At 35.7% G+C, this 22,871-nt stretch overlaps 1 protein-coding gene across 1 annotated transcript; it reads right to left on the bottom strand.

The window, feature by feature from the left end:
• Nucleotides 1-283: 283 nt before the first annotated feature.
• LOC144445522 (acetyl-coenzyme A synthetase, cytoplasmic-like) lies at nt 284-22,747 on the bottom strand. Its single transcript, XM_078135109.1, has 16 exons — nt 22,425-22,747; nt 13,916-14,007; nt 13,149-13,252; nt 10,762-10,834; nt 9,972-10,047; nt 8,755-8,863; nt 7,952-8,067; nt 7,224-7,416; nt 6,723-6,856; nt 6,169-6,301; nt 5,610-5,666; nt 4,895-4,975; nt 3,556-3,664; nt 2,567-2,766; nt 1,880-1,925; nt 284-1,111 (listed from the first exon to the last, which is right to left on the bottom strand). Exons 1-16 carry the CDS (start codon nt 22,745-22,747, stop codon nt 912-914), a joined length of 2,046 nt encoding a protein of 681 aa, XP_077991235.1. The 3' UTR covers nt 284-911.
• Nucleotides 22,748-22,871: the final 124 nt, after the last annotated feature.

Below are 22,871 nucleotides of genomic sequence, written 5' to 3' on the forward strand. Positions count from 1 at the left end.
TTATATTTTTTTTTTCAACTTTGATTAGAATTCTTAACTTTGTAAATTGTAACCAATTGTACAGTGAAATACCACAGCTTTCTATGAAAGATGAATACAAAAAATGACCAAAAATACAGAATCTATTCCATCAAGAAATACCTTAAAAGACATACGTGTATCAGTATCGTATATTAAAGCTGGAGTATTTTTTTATTTTTTTCGATCAGCACTATACCCAAAGAAATTTGTTGGAATACCAATAATTAGACAATTTACATAATTAGTTGACTTTATCCACAAGTTGTACAGTAATAGGTTGAAATAAGGCATTCGATTTTAGGGTGCGGACCCAAAAATTAATTTGATTGGATTAAACTTTATTTGTCCAAATAAATTCGGAAAGTTGTTGAGCGATCACAACGTAGCAGTACCCTAATACTGAAGTAGGACAAAACTGGAGTACCTGAAGAAAATCTGTACGGTTCGGCAGGGTCAAATTGAGTATCACCTTCTTACATATAGACCTGGTTAATTTTTTTCATCAAACCCAGTTGGAACTGGGTGGGTTTGAACCAAGACTGTAGAGGTAAGACATGTACAAGCTAACTGCTTGGCCACTGACAACCCTGTACTATACCTGGGACCATGTTATTTATACAGTGACACAAATACATTTACCCACAGGTGAATTCAATACTGTTCAGCGTGTATGCATGCTATTACAATTAAATCATTATATTCAACAAAACAGTTTTTTAAAAATGCTAAAGTTGCAGTTAGTACAGCTTTACGATACTAAGATAATTTTCACCCCTAAAATGAGACTGTGAAAGTGTTAAGGTACAAAGTCATTTACGGCATTCTTGTCTTGATATTGCTGTAGAATAATTACATTATCCTTTTTCAATTGATTTAGTCTAAACTAAACTTTATTCAACGTCTGGTCTTTCCTGTAATAGTAGCTCAACAACTGATGGATCAGCTAGCGTTGTTATATCACCATATTCTCTATCATTCACTGCAATCTTACGTAGAACTCTTCTCATTATCTTGCCTGACCTTGTCTTTGGAAGTGCTGGTGCATTCTGTATGACGTCAGGCTGTGCAAATGGTCCAATCTTTGTACGTACTAGAAGAGAATAAATATGAAATATGTTAAAGGAAACTACCAGTCAAGATTTATTTTTGCCTGTAGTACACTTGTATTGATTACTGCTATCAACTGAAAGGAAAAGTCCAGTCAGACGTATTGCTGCCTTTAGTACACTTGTATTGATTACTGCTATCAACTTACACGAAAAGTCCAGTCAGACTTATTTCTGTTTTAGTACACCTGTATTGATTACTGCTATCAACTTAATAAAGGAAAAGTCCAGTCAGACTTATTTCTTCCTTTAGTACACTTGTATTGATTACTGCTATCAACATAAAGTAAAAGTCCAGTCAGACATATTTCTGTCTTTAGTACACTTGTATTGATTACTGCTATCAACTTAAAGGAAAAGTCCAGTCAGACTTGTTTCTGTCTTTGGTACACTTGTATTGATTACTGCTATCAACTTAAAGGAAAAGTCCAGTCAGACTTGTTTCTGCCTTTAGTACACTTGTATTGATAACTGCTATCAACTTAATGGAAAAGTCAAGTCAGACTTATTTCTGCCTTTAGTACACTTGTATTGATTACTGCTATCAACTTAAAGGAAAAGTCCAGTCAGACTTATTTCTGCCTTTAGTATACTTGTATTGATTACTGATTATTAATTATTGATTATCAACTACTCAGTGTAAGCCTGGGGAGAACCCTGGAAGGGTACAGAATCATTCAACTTTCACCCTTAACCTTTCACCTTTCAACTCGTTGACATATTACCAGGTTTATGTACAACTAGTTTCATACCTTGATCTTTTAGTTGTTTCACTACATCATCAGTAAACTCAGCTCCCTGTCAACAAGAAAAGATATCAGAAATTCACAAACTGTTGCAAAAATATGATTTACACACATACATCTGAGAAGCCAATTTATTCTTATAAACTTGACAGGAATACAGATCTACCGGTATGACTTAATGGTAAAATATATTCTAAGTGATTTTATTTGTGGCAAATTTCTTATAAAACTGATGGAAATAATTCAGATTTAAATGAAGGCATTTGAGCACAAGCAAATCATTCAAGATGTTACATCCGTGTTCAGATAATTAAAAACTAATATGAATATATACGAATATGAACATATATGCATGTGCATATGCTTACAAATCTGAATATGAGTAATGAAGGAGTATGCATGCAAATGAGCATTGATATGAATATGAATTTTCATGAATGTGAATATGAATATGAACGAGGATGAATGTGAATATGAGTATGAATATGAATGAGCATGACTGTGAATATAGATGTGAACAAGTATGAATATTCAAATGAGTATGAAAGTGAATATAAATGTGAATATGAATGTGAAAATGAATGTGAACAAGTATGAATGTGAATGAGCATGGCTGTAAAAGTGAGTATGAATGCAAATATGAATATGGAAGTGAACGAGTATGAATGTGAATATGAGTGTAAGTATACTTACATCCTTTAATGTAACAAAACAGTATGTAGCTTCTCCTTTAACTTTGTGTGGATGACTTACAACGGCTGCCTCAGCTACACAGACGTGTTCTACTAATGCACTCTCTATCTCAGCTGTACTTAGAAGATGACCTGATACATTTAACATATCATCTATACGTCCAGTGATCCAGTAGTAGCCATCAGCATCACGCTTACAACCTGTCAATGTAAAGTGACATAGTCTCCAAGTCTTACAAACTGTCAATGTAAAGTGACATAGTGTATAGCTAAGTCTTACAACCTGTCAATGTAAAGTGACATAGTGTAAGGCAAAGTCTTACAACCTGTCAATGTAAAGTGACATAGTGTAAGGCAAAGTCTTACAACCTGTCAATGTAAAGTGACATAGTGTATAGCTAAGTCTTACAACCTGTCAATGTAAAGTGACATAGTGTATAGCAAAGTCTTACAACCTGTCAATGTAAAGTGACATAGTCTCTAAGTCTTACAAACTGTCAATGTAAAGTGACATAGTGTATAGCTAAGTCTTACAAACTGTCAATGTAAAGTGACATAGTGTATAGCTAAGTCTTACAAACTGTCAATGTAAAGTGACATAGTGTACAGCTAAGTCTTACAACCTGTCAATGCAAAGTGACATAGTGTATAACTAAGTCTTACAAACTGTCAATGTAAAGTGGCATAGTGTATAGCAAAGTCTTACAACCTGTCAATGTAAAGTGACATAGTCTCTAAGTCTTACAAACTGTCAATGTAAAGTGACATAGTGTATAGCTAAGTCTTACAACCTGTCAATGTAAAGTGACATAGTGTATTGCTAAGTCTTACAACCTGTCAATGTAAAGTGACAAAGTCTGTAACTAAGTCTTACAACAGTGCCAACACTGCAAGCTCTCATGTCAATGAGTGTGACATACTGGCATTCATGTGTCATGGGGGGGGGGGGGGGTTCTGTAATATGGATTATCAATATGATATTACACATACCATCACCAGTGACATAATAACCAGGAAACTTGGCAAAGTAAGTCTTCTCAAATCGTTGATGATCACCATAAACAGTTCTCATTATGCCAGGCCATGGCTGTTTAAAAACCTAATAATAAACACACAAAACTGAACAATTAGAAAATATTTTTCACGTGTTCATGTGCTGGAATTAATTTTCTCAGAAAAAATGGATAAATGGAAAGAGCTAAAAATAGATTGCCAGCTGTAATACAGTATTCCTAGAGTTCAGTCTCACTGAAGTGAGATTCTAAATCTTGTCTGTAGAGTGTAAATACATAGTTACAGAAATTTAGTCATCAAAGGGACCTCTGTAATGTGCCATAGTCCAGTTATCAGAAAGACAAAAGATTTCACAGTTTGGCCACAAGGAGTGCTGTTCAGTGGCAGCTTTTGGCTCAGAAGTGAAGGCACTATAGTTGAGCACTATAACCTTCTATGAAAGAATCAAAATTTCCGTGTTTCACAAGAAAAATTTGTTGGATTCACACCCAGTCAAAGCATTCTACTATTATTGTTTCCAATGATGTAAGTTTTACGAATTCATAGAGTTGTTTTGGTCATATTTTGGTGACTTCTCCATGTACTGCCATGTCATTTCAGTCCTCACTTTTCCTTGTATGTGGGGTACCCTCTTGTGGCGCCTTTTTGAAAAAAAAATATACTGCAAAGTTTCTGACTGGAATATGGAGTATTGACATAGTTGTTGTACTAAACTTCCTTATCTCTGTGTCTTGTGGGATACAATATTCAAAGTGTACGTATTTGCAACACAATTCTTTCAACCATCAAAGTTTGCCTGTCACAATCTGTGTTGTAACTATCTACTTATGATGAGTTCCTGTTTAAAAGTATGAAGTCTTCCTCATTAGTCACAATAAAGACAAAATGTTAAACAGATAAATCTTGTCATCACTACACACACACACACACACACACACACACACACACACACGGCTTGTTATTACACAGAACACCACAGCATGCACTGAATTCACAGTTTTCAGTGAAGTTGTTAGTTTACTGTATGGATGGATGTGTGTGTAATGTAATCTGTCTAGTAGACTAGCCAGCACTGGCCTTATCAACAAATTGTTTACAATTAAACACCCGTGACCAGGAAGTGAAAGATTACAATGTGATGAATACAGAAACTCATTGTTAGTAGGTAGTTACAGCACAACCCGAGACAAGTTAACATGGACACTTGGTTTGTTAGTAAGTAGATATAGCAGAGCTTGAGAGAAGTTAACTTGGACACTTGGTTGAATCTAGTTGTAGATGTTTAGTTAGTAGTTTATATATTGATGTGTCTTACCAAGTAACCTTCACCAGGTCCTTCAATTTCTTTACCATCTTCACTGACAAGAGCTGGTACAACACCAAAGAATGGGAAACACTGTCAAAATACAAAAGATATTCTCAGTTGATTATTTCATGTGAGTATATGTTGTTATATTGGGTGTTAGGTGTAATAGAATACAAAACTACACTAGAATATCTTTCTAATTTGCTTGCATGCCAGGTTTGCTGTTAACACTTTTCTAGGTTGGGGTTAATTTACAGCTCAGGAATCCCTTTCCAATTAGCTTGCCTGATATAAGTCTAAAAATGAACACTTGGCTACCCTGCTGTTTACATTGGGTTATTGCAAACAGTAACATTCCAGTTGCTAATGGTGGTGAGGTGTTAGTGCCAGCTTGGTATTAGAACTGACCTAGTCTAGTGTTAACATAGGGCTGGTACAGGCATTAGCCCTTACAGTAGCTAACACTTGCTGATGAGGTGGAAATGCCAGCCCAGTGTTACTGAGCTGGCTTGATGTTAACATAGGGTAGGTGCAGACATTCACCATTTCATTAATTAATACTATTACTGGTGAGGTGTTCATGCCATCCTGGTGTTAGCACTGAGCTCATCTGATAATACATGTAGTCCAGTCAGAAAGCAATAGAGCAGAACAGTAAATTAGACTCTCACATATTTGATACCATACAGGCATATGTTAGTAATAACATAGATGAAATACTTACAGCTGCCCCCGGTTTAGCCGGTGTACATCCTGGTAATGGTGTCATTACATGGCCACCCTACAACATAACATAACACAAAACAACATGGCATTACAGTCATGACACTTGATATACCATCACAAAGACATGACAACAATGGAGATATGAGTACAGATGAATATAGAGAATAAATGTAGATAGATACACAGAAATGTCGCGCATAGGCTCACATAATATGGCAAAGAATTTCGACGTAAATTTAGTCTCGTCTATACTTTGCACAGTTTTCGTAATGGTACTGTGTACCATGTAGTATGTATCTACAACAGGACATGTTATCTCCTACAACTCTATGATACCAAACCCAGGCTAATACAAACCTATACTTACAGTTTCAGTTTGCCAGTATGTATCTACAACAGAACATCTGTTATCTCCTACAACTCTATGATACCAAACCCAGGCTAACACAAACCAATACTTACAGTTTCGGTTTGCCAGTATGTATCTACAACAGAACATCTGTTATCTCCTACTACTCTATGATACCAAACCCAGGCTAATACAAACCAATACTTACAGTTTCAGTTTGCCAGTATGTATCTACAACAGGACATCTGTTACCTCCTACAACTCTGTGATACCAAACCCAGGCTTCAGGGTTTATAGGTTCACCTACGGTACCTATTACCTTCAGAGATGCACGGCTATATCTGAAAATCATTAAAAAAAGAGATCATTATTTAAACTTTGTTTATACTAGAAACATCAGGTTACATTGTTAATGTGTTTTTTTCTGCTGAAAAGAATACCAATTTTCCTAAAGGCCATGTGGATGAATTTTACAACGAAGGCTGAAACACTGTACATTGACACAAAGGAAAGCTCTAAATGGGATAAATAGAGATTCTACCACAGAAATGCACACATATCTGTAGATTATAGACTTTAGCTATGGACTATAGACACAGGCTAAGGGAACATCCAATGTACACATAATTACACCACAGTACAACTAATGGCTTAAATCAAACATGAATTATTCAATTTTACACCAACTTTGAAACACTTTTTCCTCATCATTATTGGAGGACAGATTTGTGTTTTTAGAGAGATACAAGGCTATCTACTTACTTTGTAACAAAAGATTCTCCAAACTTCATAAGTGAACGTATAGCTGTAGGTGCAGTGTAAAATTGGTTTATTTTATACTTGTCCACATACTGCCAGAATCTACCAGCATCAGGGTAGGTAGGTACACCTTCAAACTAGATTAAATAAAACAAGTAAACAAGTCAGCACCTTTCTTTGATGACAATGTTCATTTAAAATTAAACTAGGAAACACTAAATCTCTCATAAATATCTTGTATTTATCTTGTACCATATTAGATGTATCATATGCTGTTTTAGTTGACTACAGTAAATACGTCAGTAAAATCAAAAGTATTCTCTAGGTTAGTTTACCAGGGTTCACCACAAAAATCGTATAACAAGGTGAAGACATCTATGCAAGTTTTACAAGATCCTTCCACACCCTCAGCTACAGAGGTCCCCAAACCGAGGAAGAATCACTAGAAACATAACACTTCTCATAACAGCTGCTGTATAAGTCCATTCACTATGTTAAACTTACTATAACACTAGTAGCGGCATTGGCCATAGGTCCATACACTTGATAGGAGTGTCCAGTAATCCAACCAATGTCTGCAGTACAATGGTATACATCACCTTGGTGGTAATCAAAAGTATATTTAAATGTTGTAGCTGTATAAAGCATATATCCACCAGTGGTATGTACCACTCCCTTGGGTTTCCCTGTAGATCCACTGTAAATGAACACAACATGTGAATTATAAGAAAACTGTGATGGTTGAAGGTCCTCCTGAAAATCATATTATCAATGCTGTCCTGTGCAGAACATTGAGTCAAGTTAGTGGAATGAGAGACTCAGAGGTAAGTCGACATTTATATATAATCCCACAAAGTCAATGTTAGTTTAACATCATAATGCTCCGAGTATGATTCCGCAGATTAATACAAATTCGAGCCTGTAGGTGAGATTAAAATTTCAGTATGAAGTAGTTGTCTGGTACAGCACTGGAAAAATTGGTCCTGAACAAAAGAATGATCTAAGTAATTTTTGTGGATCCACTGATAAGATAACATTGAGATGTGATGACCCAGGATTGAAGCATAACCCTTTAAATGCTGTATTATACCCACCAGATTTTGACAGGTATTTTACCAGATGGTTCCATACCAAAATTAAGCTACACAAGAATGTAAATCTATGCAGGTTTGACAAGATTTCCCTTGTCTATTACCAGTATTATCTATCTTAGATAAAATAGAGATACGTACCTGGTGTAAAGCATAAAGAGTGGTTCTTCAGCACCTATCCATTCAGGTTCACACTCTTCACTTACATCAGCCATGGCATCATGCCACCATATATCAACGTCTTTATTCCAGTTAGTCTGTGTAGATAGGTACAAAACATACACATAAAGAACTAACATAACTATACCTGTCCAGTGTTTTTCATGATAAAGGATTGCATTCTGAATTCTCTTGACACATTATCAACTCAAATTATTGCACAACAAATAGAAAACTATGCAATCGGTCAATCAATCAATTAATCAATCTATCAATCAATCGATCGACAATCAATAATCAAAGACATTTTTAATGCATGTGTGATGATACGGAAATAATACCCTCTTGGAAGAAAGAAGATAACTGTTTTCACAAAGGATGCAGATATTACATACAACCAGCAAGTAAGCTATAGTACATGTACATCTACTACAGATCTCTTTTTGATTTGTTAGTGAATAATAACAGCATTTTCATAAACTCTGGGCTACTGGAGAGTCATTTCCTGAATACTAGATGTAGTTATACATCACCCACATTATACATGATTATGTTGCATTCATTTCTACTGACTTCCATGAGGCAATGTGACCTACAGTCAAAATCGCAAAATGAGGCACAACTTCAGCTTGGTGTTTTTTTCTGAAATTACACATAATGTAAGAGATGTAAAACCGTGAAATGACTTTCCAGAACCCAAAGTTTATGAAAATATCTTTATTTCCTGGAGTGGCATTCTCCTCTGAAAAGTGTAACTGAATATTAATAGTAGTAAATATTTTTACCCTTAGATTACGACATGGTCTTTTTGCAACTGGTGATGATGTTTTATCTCCATTTATATCTGCTGGCCCAAGATGACGTACAACAATACATTTTCTAACGGCAAAGTCCCTGTGAAAGTAATCACATTGAAAATTACTCTTTATTGTTGTAACAAGCAAGAAAAATTCTACATGACAAAATTCTCTTCTCTTTGTTTTGACCAGTTCACTCCACGTATACATGTACTGTATATATCAGTCATACTTGTGTATATGTGTGTGTGTGTGTATATGTGTGTGTGTGTATATGTGTGTGTGTGTGTGTATATGTGTGTGTGTGTGTCCTCAAATGGCAATACTATCCCAGTCCATGGGGATGATTTACTGCTTAAAGGCCCTATTTGGATTAGGTGTTAAATAATACTAATGCAAGAACCTGGGATTTAAACCCTGGCCTTTAAGTATGTACACTAAGTAGGAGAGGTCATGAAAGGGTTGCTTGTTATAGTAAAATATACACAGCCTGAAGAAATGGCTCATGCAGTAGGGATACATATCCAGTGGACTGAGAAAGACAGTGGACTGAGATGAACAGTGGACTGAGTGGGACAGTAGACTGTGATGGACGGTGGACTGAGAGAGACAGTGGAGTGAGGAAGAGTGGAGTGAGAGGGACAGTGGAGTGAGGAAGAGTGGACTGAGAGGGACAGTGGAGTGTGATGGACAGTGGACTGAGAGAGAGAGTGGAGTGAGGAACAGTGGACTGAGAGGGACAGTGGAGTGTGATGGACAGTGGACTGAGAGACAGTGGAGTGAGGGACAGTGGATTATGTGATGGACAGTGGACTGAGGAACAGTGGACTGAGAGGGACAGTGGAGTGTGATGGTCAGTGGACTGAGAGGGACAGTGGAGTGAGGAACAGTGGAGTGTGATGGACAGTGGACTGAGAGAAAAAGTGGAGTGAGGAACAGTGGGCTGAGTGAGAGGGACAGTGGATTGTGATGGACAGTGGACTGAGAGAGAAAGTGGAGTGAGGAACAGTGGGCTGAGAGGTACAGTGGATTGTGATGGACAGTGGACTGAGAGAGGGTGGAGGGAGGAACAGTGGACTGAGAGGGCCAGTAATGTGTGATGGACAGTGCACTGAGAGGGACAGCGGACTGAGAGAGACAGTGGAGTGTGATAGACAGTTGACTGACAGAGGGGGGGGGGGGGGGAAACAGCTTGGACTACTTACTGCTCTTTACATTTGGCAATGGCTCCATCTGCAATTTCTTTTAAGTTCAGTAACTTAGCTCCTCTGTATACACCATCTAAAGATAATATACCACAGAACCATAATGATAGTTAGCTACATGTCTATTTCTCTCATTTGCATACTGTACCACTGCTACCAAATTTAACTTCCTGGTGTACACAACTTAAGAATTCCTTTCCTGATGCTAACCCCATGTTGACCTGATGCTACTCCTGTGTCAACCTGATGCTACTCCAGTGGGAAGTGGTTCTTAGCTATAAAATACTCTACGCAGGAACACAGATGTAAAAGTCACATTTATGTGAATGGTCATTTTTTCTTCTCACCAGTTTGTAGATTGGAGTCAAGAGTGTTGCATTTATCCATTTATCAACCAGTGGAATGCATAATTATGACAATGAAAGTCTGTACAATTATTACCCCCTGATATAAACTTATAATGGTAGAACGGTAGTACTTTTTCAACTATAGAGAAAGCATGGTGCAAACACCATCCTTGCCATGCTTGGCAGGTTTCTGCCATGCTTCTAAAGTGTTCTACCATCCTTGAGCTTTAGTAATATTTGAATGACAATATCATAATAATAATACTTTCACATAAAGAGAAATGGCTGATACCAATGTGCATATGGATTGTTATGCAAATTACTATGCATAAGTAAATTCTTTGGGCAAATTACACTGGGTCACAACCTGTTATGTTTCCTCGACTACAGTACATAAGGACATAGGGCCAACCTACAATATCAGACTAGCTTCAGTGACTTACCTGCAGTGACTATAACTTGACAGCTAGCATCCAGAATACGACCAGCTAGTGATTCAGATGAAAATCCACCAAACTGTCAATCAGAGAAACAGAGAGAGAGAAAGAACAAATAAGCATACCGGTATTCTGGAAGTAAATTCTTGCACTGTGTGTCTCTCCATACAATACCATGTACTGTGTACGTGTTGAGGGGTTTGTACGCGCTACTCAGGGGGATGGTTGTCACCTGACCGTACCCCTGTGTTCACCAGTAAAATCCCTCTCTGTCATTGACGGTGTTTAGTCTTTGTTCTATAAAATCACTCAAATCAAAAAAGGTCAACCTGTCTTTCCATCATTTCCTTGTGAAAATGTTATTTCAAACGTAATAAAGACAAAACAAGACTAAATATACTAAAAATACTAAATAATATAAGCAACGTGCTCTCGCACAATGCATCTTGGAACCGGAAAATCGACTATTGGATATTGCATGTCAGGGAAATATCATATTATACAGACATGCATACATGTATCCACTGATGGACAGATGGTAAGAGTCCACTAATAGCTCCCCTTGGGGTGGGGTGGGGGAGCTAAAAGTATCTTTGTTGTGCATCCCTATATATTAGTATCAGATTCCACAACATTAGAACTGGTATGACATGAGTTTGTAGAATTGTGACAAACTAACAATCATTATATGCCGTCAGCTGTGGCAGCTTAGATTGTCACATGCTGTACATGTATCTAAAACAGATTATCAATGAATTATAGTTTGATTAGCACGGAAAGGTTCCACATACGCAAAAAAAAAACTGCTTGCGTTGGCAGTAGTATACATTGAAAAACGAGTTCCAATCAATCAAAAAAGATCAGTCTGGTTGCATGTTACAAATACTTTTACTAGTACATACGTATTACTACATGTAGTAAACCAGTGACCATACAGTTTCAATTAGGCAGCATAACATTTTCTACTACCAAGCCAGAGTGACTATAGAGTTTCAATTAGGCATCACAACGTTTTCTACTACCAAGCCAGAATGACTATAGAGTTTCAATTATGCAGCACGACGTTTTCTACTACCAAGCCTGAGTGACTATAGAGTTTCAATTAGGCAGCAGGTTTTCTACATTCTCACACGTTTTTGTTACAAATTACATCAAACAAAATACAAAATACAAACTGTTATTGTACTGAATTACTCCTACTAAAACAAAATACAGATACTGATAGCGAGAAAGTATATAAAATGATTTTTTGATCTCACTATGAACACAAATCAACATTAATGTCAGATGATACAGTGAAGATGCAAACACAAACCTGTTTATTTGTGTTCACAGTGAATTACTATGTAACATTTCATATGTATACACACTATCAGTGCCTGTACTTACTTTGTGTGATTCGTAACAAACAACACAGTGTGTAAAAGACATTGTGCTGCATAATTGAAACACTATCGACTCTGGCTTGATAAGTACATCTACATCTATGTTATATTTATGTGTATTTCTAGATACTGAATTATAAGTTTTGATGTTAGATTTGACCAATGATGTACCGGTACATCAGCTTGTCAGATCAAATGACTTTAAACAGGTTAGAATGACAAATACCATAGTTACAGCTGACCACTAGGTGTCAGAGTTATTTTATCTGCTGTTCTCAATAATTTTTGTTTTCATACATGACGTATACGCAACAATCCAAATAAGGCACGCATGCAAGGATTCTCAGTACCTGCAATAACATTTTACCTCATACTAGAGAGTCAAAATAGAAGGTGGTCGACTTATTCTCACCTACGCCTATAGTGATGCATGTGAAGTGCATGAAGCAGAAGTTACGGTCAACCAAGAAGTCGAATATTCATTATGTTTATGATGTACCTAGGCAGTAATATTCAATTTCAGGTACTGTCATTGGAGACAGAAAACCTTAATATTATACATGCAGATTTTAATATTTGCTTAAAGTTTATATATGATGTAGTTAGGTTTTAGAGGTCTAGGAACTGTACAGGTACATTATCTATACATGTACATGTGTTACTGACAATATTTACAGGTCAGGCAACTGTATTAATAAAGTAATACATACATGTGTTACTGACAGGTTTAGAGGTCTGAAAAACTGTATAAATACATTTAATATAAATGTGTTACTGACAATGTATGTACATCATGTGTTATTGACAATGTTTACAGGTCAGGGAACTGTATCACTGACATATATTATTGACAGGTTCTAGAGGTCTGGGAACTCTATAATTATATTAATATTAATGTGTTCCTGACAAATGACAGAAGGTCTGGGAACATTAATTGATACATCAATATATACATGTGTCACGAGATACCCTACCGCTATGGAATGTACAGTGTCGTGAGATACCTACCACTATGGAATGTACAGCACCAATCCTAGCACAGGCCAACATAGCTACTACCAGTTCTATTATCATTGGCATATAGATAGCCACTCTGTCTCCCTTCTTTACACCTATACAACACAAAATATTAATCAATTACCCAGGGTACATGTACATACTTCATAGTGTACAACACATGAGTCAAAAAATAACACCAAAGTTACACAGCAATGGATTCAAAACTAGCTGAATATCAAAATGTATCACCTCTATAAATGAATGACTTTTTTTTTACAACTCATTACACTGCCTCACATCTACATGTATTCCTTTGCTTTTCAAATTTTATATAAATTAACCCTTTCATTCCTAGAGGCGACATTGGAATAAATAGAAACTTGATTATAAGAACATTTTCTAAAATTTAAGAATATTACTTCATTGGGAAGTAATATTTCTTGAATTCTGATCTAAAATAAAGTTGATCTTTTTCCAAAAATTACAGAGAAACAAGAATTTTTGTTCAAAAATTTTGGCGGGAAAGTTTCTAGTCCTGAAAGGGTTAATATCAGTCTTCAATAATTTGTCAGTCACACATATGTGAACAAGGATATTCTTAATTAACAAAAAAATACACACATGTACCTGTATACAATTTGGAACTGGAATCCAGACTAGTGTAAGCAGACTACTTGGATTATTTAATACCTAATTTGAAGCAATCGATAGCCCCTGCATTACCCATGTGTACGGGTCTGGGTCACCAAGAATAGATTACATGTAGTAAGACTTACCTTGACTTTTGAGTACATTAGAGAATTTACAGACCATTTTGAGAAGTTCACCATATGTATACTTTCCATCATCATCTGGATCGTTACCTTCCCTGAAATAAACAATAAAGTACTGTGATAAATATGTAGTGTTTCAAATTCAGTACAGATAGGCTATAGCAGTAATCAACTGTAAACAATTTTATTACAAATATTATAAATAAGGTATTTCAATAAATGGTACAAAAATTAAAACACGAGTTCAACAGAAATTTCAAATAGTTAATAAATATAACCAGTGTAAAATATGAAATCATTCACAATTATTGGGAAAAAATATGTGACAAGCACTAATTAATTTAAAAAACTAAATGAGCTGCCATGGTTTTGCTCTTAAAATATTTTTCCCACATACAACTAAATAGTAAATGGTCAATGAACTGACTGTAGGAGAATTTTTTAAATAAATTTTAAATGATTTGTTCTTTTTATCTAGTATTTAAAACCTTAGTAAAACTAAATTCGGTTTTTGAAATCACAAAATGACAAATTATGACAAATGACATTATTGCTGTTGGCGTTACATGTCTATAGTGAAATAGTTTGAATAAATTATTCATTTTATAATTGAAAATCATTACTCCATTCCAGTAATCTAATACAGATTCTGATATGTGTTTGTGTTTACCGTATTTTACGACCAACAAAAATAACAGTAATATGTAGATATAATTTACAAAGGGTACACTACACATCTGAAATTTTTCTGCAATATTTTTCTGTTGCATGCAGAACTGCTTATTTTTATTTGGTACAATTTGATCACATTTGTACCTCGTACAATGATTACAACACTTGGACACTTGGTTATAGATATATGGAAAGCCAGGTTGGTTTACCCTACTTGTACCTTAGTAACAACCTACCTCTATTAATTATACAAATAGATGTAGACTGCTGGTTGTTAATACAATATTACATTGATTTGATCTAAACAGACCTTGTAGAAATGTGACAGTCTCTAAGTCTAAGTGTCAATGTATAAATGAGAAACAAATATGAATTTTCATTTTTTTTGAACGAAGGTTTTTACACAAGATATGTGTTCCTTTTCGAGGGAAGACTGGATGAATATGTGTATCACTTTATATAGTGTTACTATTAGATACAGTGACTGTGTCAATTATATTGCAGGATCAACCTGGATTCTAAACTAATCTATCACATGGAAAAATATGAAATTGTATTAACAGCACCAATATATCACTTTATTTCAGTGTTACTATTAGATACACAGTGACTGTGTCAATTATATTGCAGGATCAACCTGGATTCTAAACTAATCTATCACATGGAAAATATCAAACTGTACTGCTGCTAAAGAATCCCTTTCCAATTTGCTATTCCAGTGTCACACCTGATGTTGACAAACAGCTAGACAGGCTTTTTTTTTCTTTTTTTTCACAAAGGGTTGGCATCAAACCCTTACAGTTGCTAACACGTACATGTATTGATGAGGTGTTTATACCAGCCTGGTTTGAGCACATGCTCATCACTGGTGAGGTGTTTAGTGTCTGCATGTTGATAGTAATGAGCTAACTTGATCCTGGCTGAGTTGGAAAGAGATCCTGATAATACTGAGAGGTAAATTCTGTAAAATCTATGCAGTTTCCAATCCACTACATTTATACAAGTATTTTTCCTAAGGTTTTACAATGCTGGTAACAGAGAGGAGAAATGTAGTAAAATAAAGTTTCCTGTTTTTGCTAAGATTTGAAATCCTTTGTAATTAACAAAGAGAGAGAGGAAATGTAGTAAAGTATACATTATTTCTTTTGCTGGTAAAATGTGAGGGGAACTCAGATATATTGTAAATATTTCCCATCTTTAAAAATATTTTCAAATAAACATCGAATTTATAGTTCTTTGTAATAAGTCCTGGTAGTTTGAACATATGGATGTGAATTGTGGAATGTACACAATGTACTTCTCTATTTCTGTTTTAAATAAATATCCTTATGATGACAAGAACAAATTAAACTTTTAAAGTTATATATACACAGACAGACTTCACTATTGTAGTCAAAAGAGTTGTTTTTCTTCTGTACAGATATGTATTGTGGTCATATACAGAGTTTTCTATACATGTAGTACAGTAGTCATGTACATATCATGGTCAAATACATCTAGTTTTCTGCAGCATTATCAAGATTCTACGTAATATGACATATAGCTGCTTAACTGATGATACTAGATTCCAGGCTGTTAGCTGGAAACACCCAATATAAATTTCAAAAGTCACTAACTGGGTGCAACAAGCACATCCACATCAAGTAATATTACATCCACTGACAGGCAAGCATTTAAAAGCAAAACTTGTTACAAACAGGGAAATTAAACAAATGAATCACGTCTAATAACACTTGACACAGAATGTTGAAAATGCAGAGACTTGTATTACATTTTGGCCTTTTTACTAGGTCATGACACATGCCCCTGGGAAACTTGACATGATTCATCTGTGAATGTGAGCCATTACATGTATGTAAACTGGCTATAAACCTGTTCTTATAGAACCATGAAATGTACATGTAATACAAGTCTCTGTAGTTCCCATGTGCTGTGCTGAGTGTTATTAATCCAATTCATTTACTTACCTCCCTAGTTTGTAACAATTTCCTCTTGTAAATACTTGCATGTCACTGGTTGTATACAAATGTATGTCATGATCATTCTAATTTCAACAAATTCACAATGTATACAGTATAGACACTCTCAATACATTCTTAATGTATAACATCCTATACAAAAGAATCAATCCATTGAGGTTTTCATTCACAGACACATGTACACATACAGAGGCGGACAAACAGACTGTGTCAAAGATACTGTGACTTGCATACATGTACATACCGGTACATGTGTCCACATACAAATACATGTCCAGTACACATACACAAGTGTATTTGTTAAGGGCTGTAAGCAGGTAAAACCTACCTGAGTTCTGTCATTTTACTGAAGTTCCCCATCAAAATTATGTACAAATGTATAATATAGGAAACTATGCCTGGCCCAGTTTACAATATTGCCTGCATACACATACAGACACAGACACAGACACAGACACATACAGACACAGACACATACAGACACAGACACAGACACATACAGACACAGACACATACACAGACACAGACACACAGACACAGACACATACAGACAGACACATACAGACACAGACAGACAGACGTCACCATGCCTATAGCATTAGTTGTGCTAAATCACATGGTTATTATATATATATACATGTATATAGATCTGTTCAGTTTTCCAGTGCCACACACAGTGTCACACAGCCTATCAGTGTACAGTATTGGGTTATTTATCTCGACAGTACTGCCACGTTTCAAACTTCTGAGTAGAAACAAGACCTGTTTATTATGCATATCTTGTTACTTCAGAACATGCATAAAAACCAAAGGCTATACAGAAAATTGAGTACGTTAGATGTACATGATCATTCCTTGGAATTATCTAATTTGACATAACTTGATTGGTTATGAAGATTGCAGTCAGGATCCTTAATTCGACTCAAGCTCAGTGTACATTTCATTCCCGATAGAATCTAAAACTTAACAATGTGATCTACATATACACTTACATTGTACAGACTTGTAATGACCTCATTGAGTTCATATATTTTGCAAGACATTTTTATTGAACTCATTGCTAATGTATGAATGATATATCCATTTGTCTAAAATAAATCATATTTTAGTTAAGTAACTGTCTCCCAACAGCCATGCTAAACAATAGGTATTGGCTCTTCTTGGTCATTTTTATCTATCACTGAGGTAGGCAAACATAACCAAAGTACATCTATGCCGTACAGTACTTTATACTAGTAGTAGTAGTGCTGGCATTTGTTCATCATCATGTATTACATGTATACCATGATTTCACATTAAAACCCATTAAACAATTTCCAGATCATAATTTCATTGTATTTTCTGACTATATGGAGTAAAAAGTTTCATTCTAGATTTAAGAATATTTTACACAAATTAAAACAAGTGGTTGTGAGTAAATACAGAACAACACATTTAATACCTAACTTACATGCATAGAGAGAAGCAGAGTTAATACTGAGAAGTACATTATGTATATATACATTACATGTCGTACAGGCTACTGTTAAACTACCACTCCAATAAATACATGTAATCTCTAAACAAAATGCTACATGTATCTTTGAATTCCATAATTTTTCTAGCATAATTTACCGTGATCCATATTTTATTTGTAAAAAAAATTCTGTCTGTCTGTCTGTCTCTGTCTATCTATCTGTCTGTCTGTCTCTGTCTGTCTGTCTGTCTGTCTGTCTGTCTGTCTGTCTGTCTGTCTGTCTGTCTGTCTGTCTGTCTGTCTGTCTGTCTGTCTGTCTGTCTGTCTGTCTGTCTGTCTGTCTGTCTGTCTGTCTGTCTGTCTCTCTCTCTCTCTCTCTCTCTCTCTCTCTCTCTCTCTCTCTCTCTCTCTCTCTCTCTCTCTCTCTCTCTCTCTCTCTCTCTCTCTCTCTCTCTCTCTCTCGTCTCTGCCTATAATATCAGTCTGTATACCCATATAAATCAATGTGCTGGCTGCTGCTCACAAACCATAAATCTGAAACTATAGTACATTTATTACCACGGCAAATTTAATTAAATTCCAGCAACTGAAATATCATTCCATCCATTGCACAATTTAGATTAAACAATTTCCCAAAGGGTTAGATAGGTCAGGTGAGTTTTTAAGTGAATTAACCCAATCAGTATGAGCAATGAAGTCAGTGATAAGAAACTTATAGATTACATTGTATATTCAATTAGCCTGCCAGTAATCAAAGACACAGACTTGCCTACACTCAGTATGACTAAATGGTCAAACATGACTGGCATAGTTAAATATGCCCATTAAAAAAAAAGCATTTTGATAGGAACAGTGGGAGATAACAAGTCAGGTTTTGAAGATTTAAAGTGAAGACATCATAAGTACATCATGTTAGCTTCAGCTATTATAATGAATGATTGTCCAAGTTTTAGTCCTAAAGGATGTTTTCACCAATGACCTAAATTATTTATCATTTGATAGCTAAAATGATATACAAAGGTTTTAGACATTTTGAGGAGTATATTTGTATTTAGGAAATATTTGAAATTCTGTAGAACAGATGACAAAAAAATTGAAACAGATACAGAATTTTTTTTTGTGTGTGAAAAAGACAGGTAATATATTTTCTGCACTTTTCCATCAAAGTTTATTCATATGTAGGCTGTACAGCCAAATGTACTTCATTTGCTGTCACATTTAAAATGTATCTTACATGAATATAAAATTATAATACACTTCAGGCCAACACCAATAATTAAACATTTTAAATTTCAACCTTCTCATTAGTATAAATAAACAGGGTTTTCCACAATTTGGAAAAATGAAAGGATGGCGCCATTTACATATTAATTTGCATTTCATTAGCATTTGTCAGATTTTGACATTTGTCAATTAAAAAAATGTTTCCAACATTCAAAGGTTTAAAATCAATAAAATTTGCAGCAAAGATCCATTAAGTGAATGAGAAAACACAGAAGTATAAAAGAAATTATTTCAGTTCAACAATTTGAAACTTTAACAATAGCATAATTCATCATGATAAATAAAGGGGTGGCCAACACAAATACATGTAAAGGAGTGGCCAACACAAATACATGTAAAGGGGTGGCCAACACAAATACATGTAATTGTAAAGGGGTGGCCAACACAAATACATGTAAAGGGGTGGCCAACACAAATACGTGTAATTGTAAAGGGGTGGCCAACACAAATACATGTAATTGTAAAGGGGTGGCCAACACAAATACATGTAAAGGGGTGGCCAACACAAATACATGTAAAGGGGTGGCCAACACAAATACATGTAAAGGGGTGGCCAACACAAATACATGTAATTGTAAAGGGGTGGCCAACACAAATACATGTAAAGGGGTGGCCAACACAAATACATGTAAAGGGGTGGCCAACACAAACACATGTAAAGGGGTGGCCAACACAAATACATGTAATTGTAAAGGGGTGGCCAACACAAATACATGTAATTGTAAAGGGGTGGCCAACACAAATACATGTAAAGGGGTGGCCAACACAAATACATGTAAAGGGGTGGCCAACACAAATACATGTAAAGGGGTGGCCAACACAAATACATGTAAAGGGGTGGCCAACACAAATACGTGTAAAGGGGTGGCCAACACAAATACATGAAAGGGGTGGCCAACACAATCAAAGGGGTGGCTCTACAAGCAGAGGGGTGGTGCACCTCTAAAAAACCCTAGAGGAGAACACTGAATAAAGGATATTGCAACTACATGTAAATTGTCATTAATGCATGAGAAGCACATGTACATTTTATGTTACAGAAATGATTTGACAGTTACTAGCAATGTCCTCTCTAAGCCAATTTAATGCACCACTGGCACGCATCAATTTATTGTGACTCATCACAATATTGTGTGTTTCCTATCTCTTACACACAAGATAACCATTTTTTTTTTATCATTTTGACCCATAACAAACAAATTTTGTAGAGAGGCATTCTGGTTACTACAAATTGTGTAAATATGTATCAATAAGTAGAATGACATACAGTATATGCAATTCTTTGAATGAAACAAAATTACACGTAAATTACAGAGAAGTGTTTAGATCTCGCACATGTCCGTTTAATGTTTGTCTAGTTGGAAAACAATTATTGAGCTCTTCTATATTCACAAAATCAAATAATTTTTGTAGGTTTGAACTGGTTTTTTGGTGAAATATAGATGAATTACAAACAGCAAGAATGGTTTTATGTAACATGTACATGGGTTTTAATGTTTGCATTTTTACTATAATCCCCATGTCAGAATATGCCCTATATGTAACAGCTGGTATTTTACATCATTTGTACTGGGATTTCCACAAACATAATTAATCAATCAATAATCAATAACCAATCAATCAATCAATCAATCAATGATAATCAATCAATTACTGCATTAAATAAATTTCCTGTCAATATTAATATGATTATAACAACAGTAAAACTAATGTAAATCACTGAACAAAATGATATAGCTACGGCCACATCACCATACCAGCCCTCTTTCCAAGGACAACAAATTATTTACAAGACTGTTTGCTTTACTATTGTTATTGTTCTATGGACATGTTATCACTGGTTAGGCATATTTTGGCTGAAAACAATGGATGGCAAAAATTTAAATAACAAAGAGAAATGATAGTACATATAATACCAATTATGTAATTGTTTTACAGATACATGTATATAAAATTATGTATGTATAGTGTTTTTCCTAAGGTTGTCGAACCCCAGTTACAGAAAGGGGGAATGTGGTAGTTTAATAATACATGTACTGGAATAGTTTCTAATACATTGTACCATCATTTTGGTGGGGAACCCTGGCAAAATGACAGGGGAGCTCTGGTAGATTTTACATGCTTACCGCTCTGAACAAAAACAGTGATGTAACCCTCTCTTGTTAAAGTTGTCTCTCACCCACAATAAATTACCAAAATAATGGAAAGAACAATGTTGAAAGGAAGATGAAAGTAAAAGGCTGAATGCTACAGTAGTTCGATTGCATGGACATGGTTTACTTCGTATAAAGTAGTAAATGTAGTTTGTGTTAGCCTTTAGGCTTTGGAAGTAAATACATGTATGTCTGGGGCCATTCTCAGAATGAGTCCCGAATTACTACTCCGTCTGTACATAGACCCTCCACCCAGGGTCTATGGTCTGTAAGGAGAAGGAAGGGGACCTTTGTCTAGTGCCATTGTCAGAATGAGTCTCGAATTACTCCGTCTGTCACACGGGACATTTCTTACTTGTCTGTGGTCTGTAAGGAGATGGAACGGGACATTGCTCACAATTTGTCGGAATCGAGTCCCGAAACCGTTTGCAAGCAGGACTAGAAAATTGCGAACACTTCTTTTTTAATTATTTTGTTCACACTATCATTTACTGTGAACGGCGTTGAACAGTAGTTCACATCACACGTACATGAAATACTTTATACACGGTACACAATAACAATGCGGTTATTTGGCATCTTGGGCTACTGCTGTCAGTACGACAACGTTTACGACTTCCGGGTGTTCTACTAACGTGGACGGCGGCTGTCTATCAGTGTCACGCTATGTGAAAACCTCGACTTCAAATACTATACACTGATCATGTGATGAATGAATTTACAGCTGTGTTTCTCTCAGCTTTCCGTGGTTATTGTCTGAAAATGAAATCCATGCGAACCATTCTTACGACATTAAAACAGGGAGCGGTACATTCTTATTGTTTACAAATGCATCGCTTTGCATGCCAGGCACCTCCATGGCTAGCTTGCTAGCTAAGGTCATACAAACTGCCACGAGTGCCTGTATGTGGTGGCAACCGGCTTGACGATAACTATAACATATTCAATTATTGATCTCCCGTACTCACCAGTAAAATGCAATTTGGTCGCCAAGTCCACGATCTTTCACGTTTCGATCCAGAACATTGTAGCAAATGTTTGTTACTCCGTCTTCAAACCATTTTATATCAATTTTGCCTTGGTCAACATTAAAATTGTACTTGAGAGCTTTGCCTTGTGGAGGTGTCTTCCAATAAAACTCCTTCGCTATATCGCCCCAAAATTTGCCAGGATCATCAACTGATAACTGATACATCTTCTTGTATCTTTCCATTGAGGAAACGTGTGCATTTTTCTGGAAATCAGCATTTGGTTTGTATACCGCTTTCAAAGCTTCCTCGTTTTCCGCCATTTTGATTGAAGCAGAAGGGAGCGTACGGAAGAGCCACTGTGCACTCCCACCGGAGAAAAGTTTTCAGTTTATATACCTCTTGAACCAAATGCAAATGGTAAATTCTCTGCCCTTACGATGTGCA

This window comes from Glandiceps talaboti, chromosome 14, assembly GCF_964340395.1.
Source record: "Glandiceps talaboti chromosome 14, keGlaTala1.1, whole genome shotgun sequence".
In the NCBI taxonomy this organism is placed as follows: domain Eukaryota; kingdom Metazoa; phylum Hemichordata; class Enteropneusta; family Spengelidae; genus Glandiceps; species Glandiceps talaboti.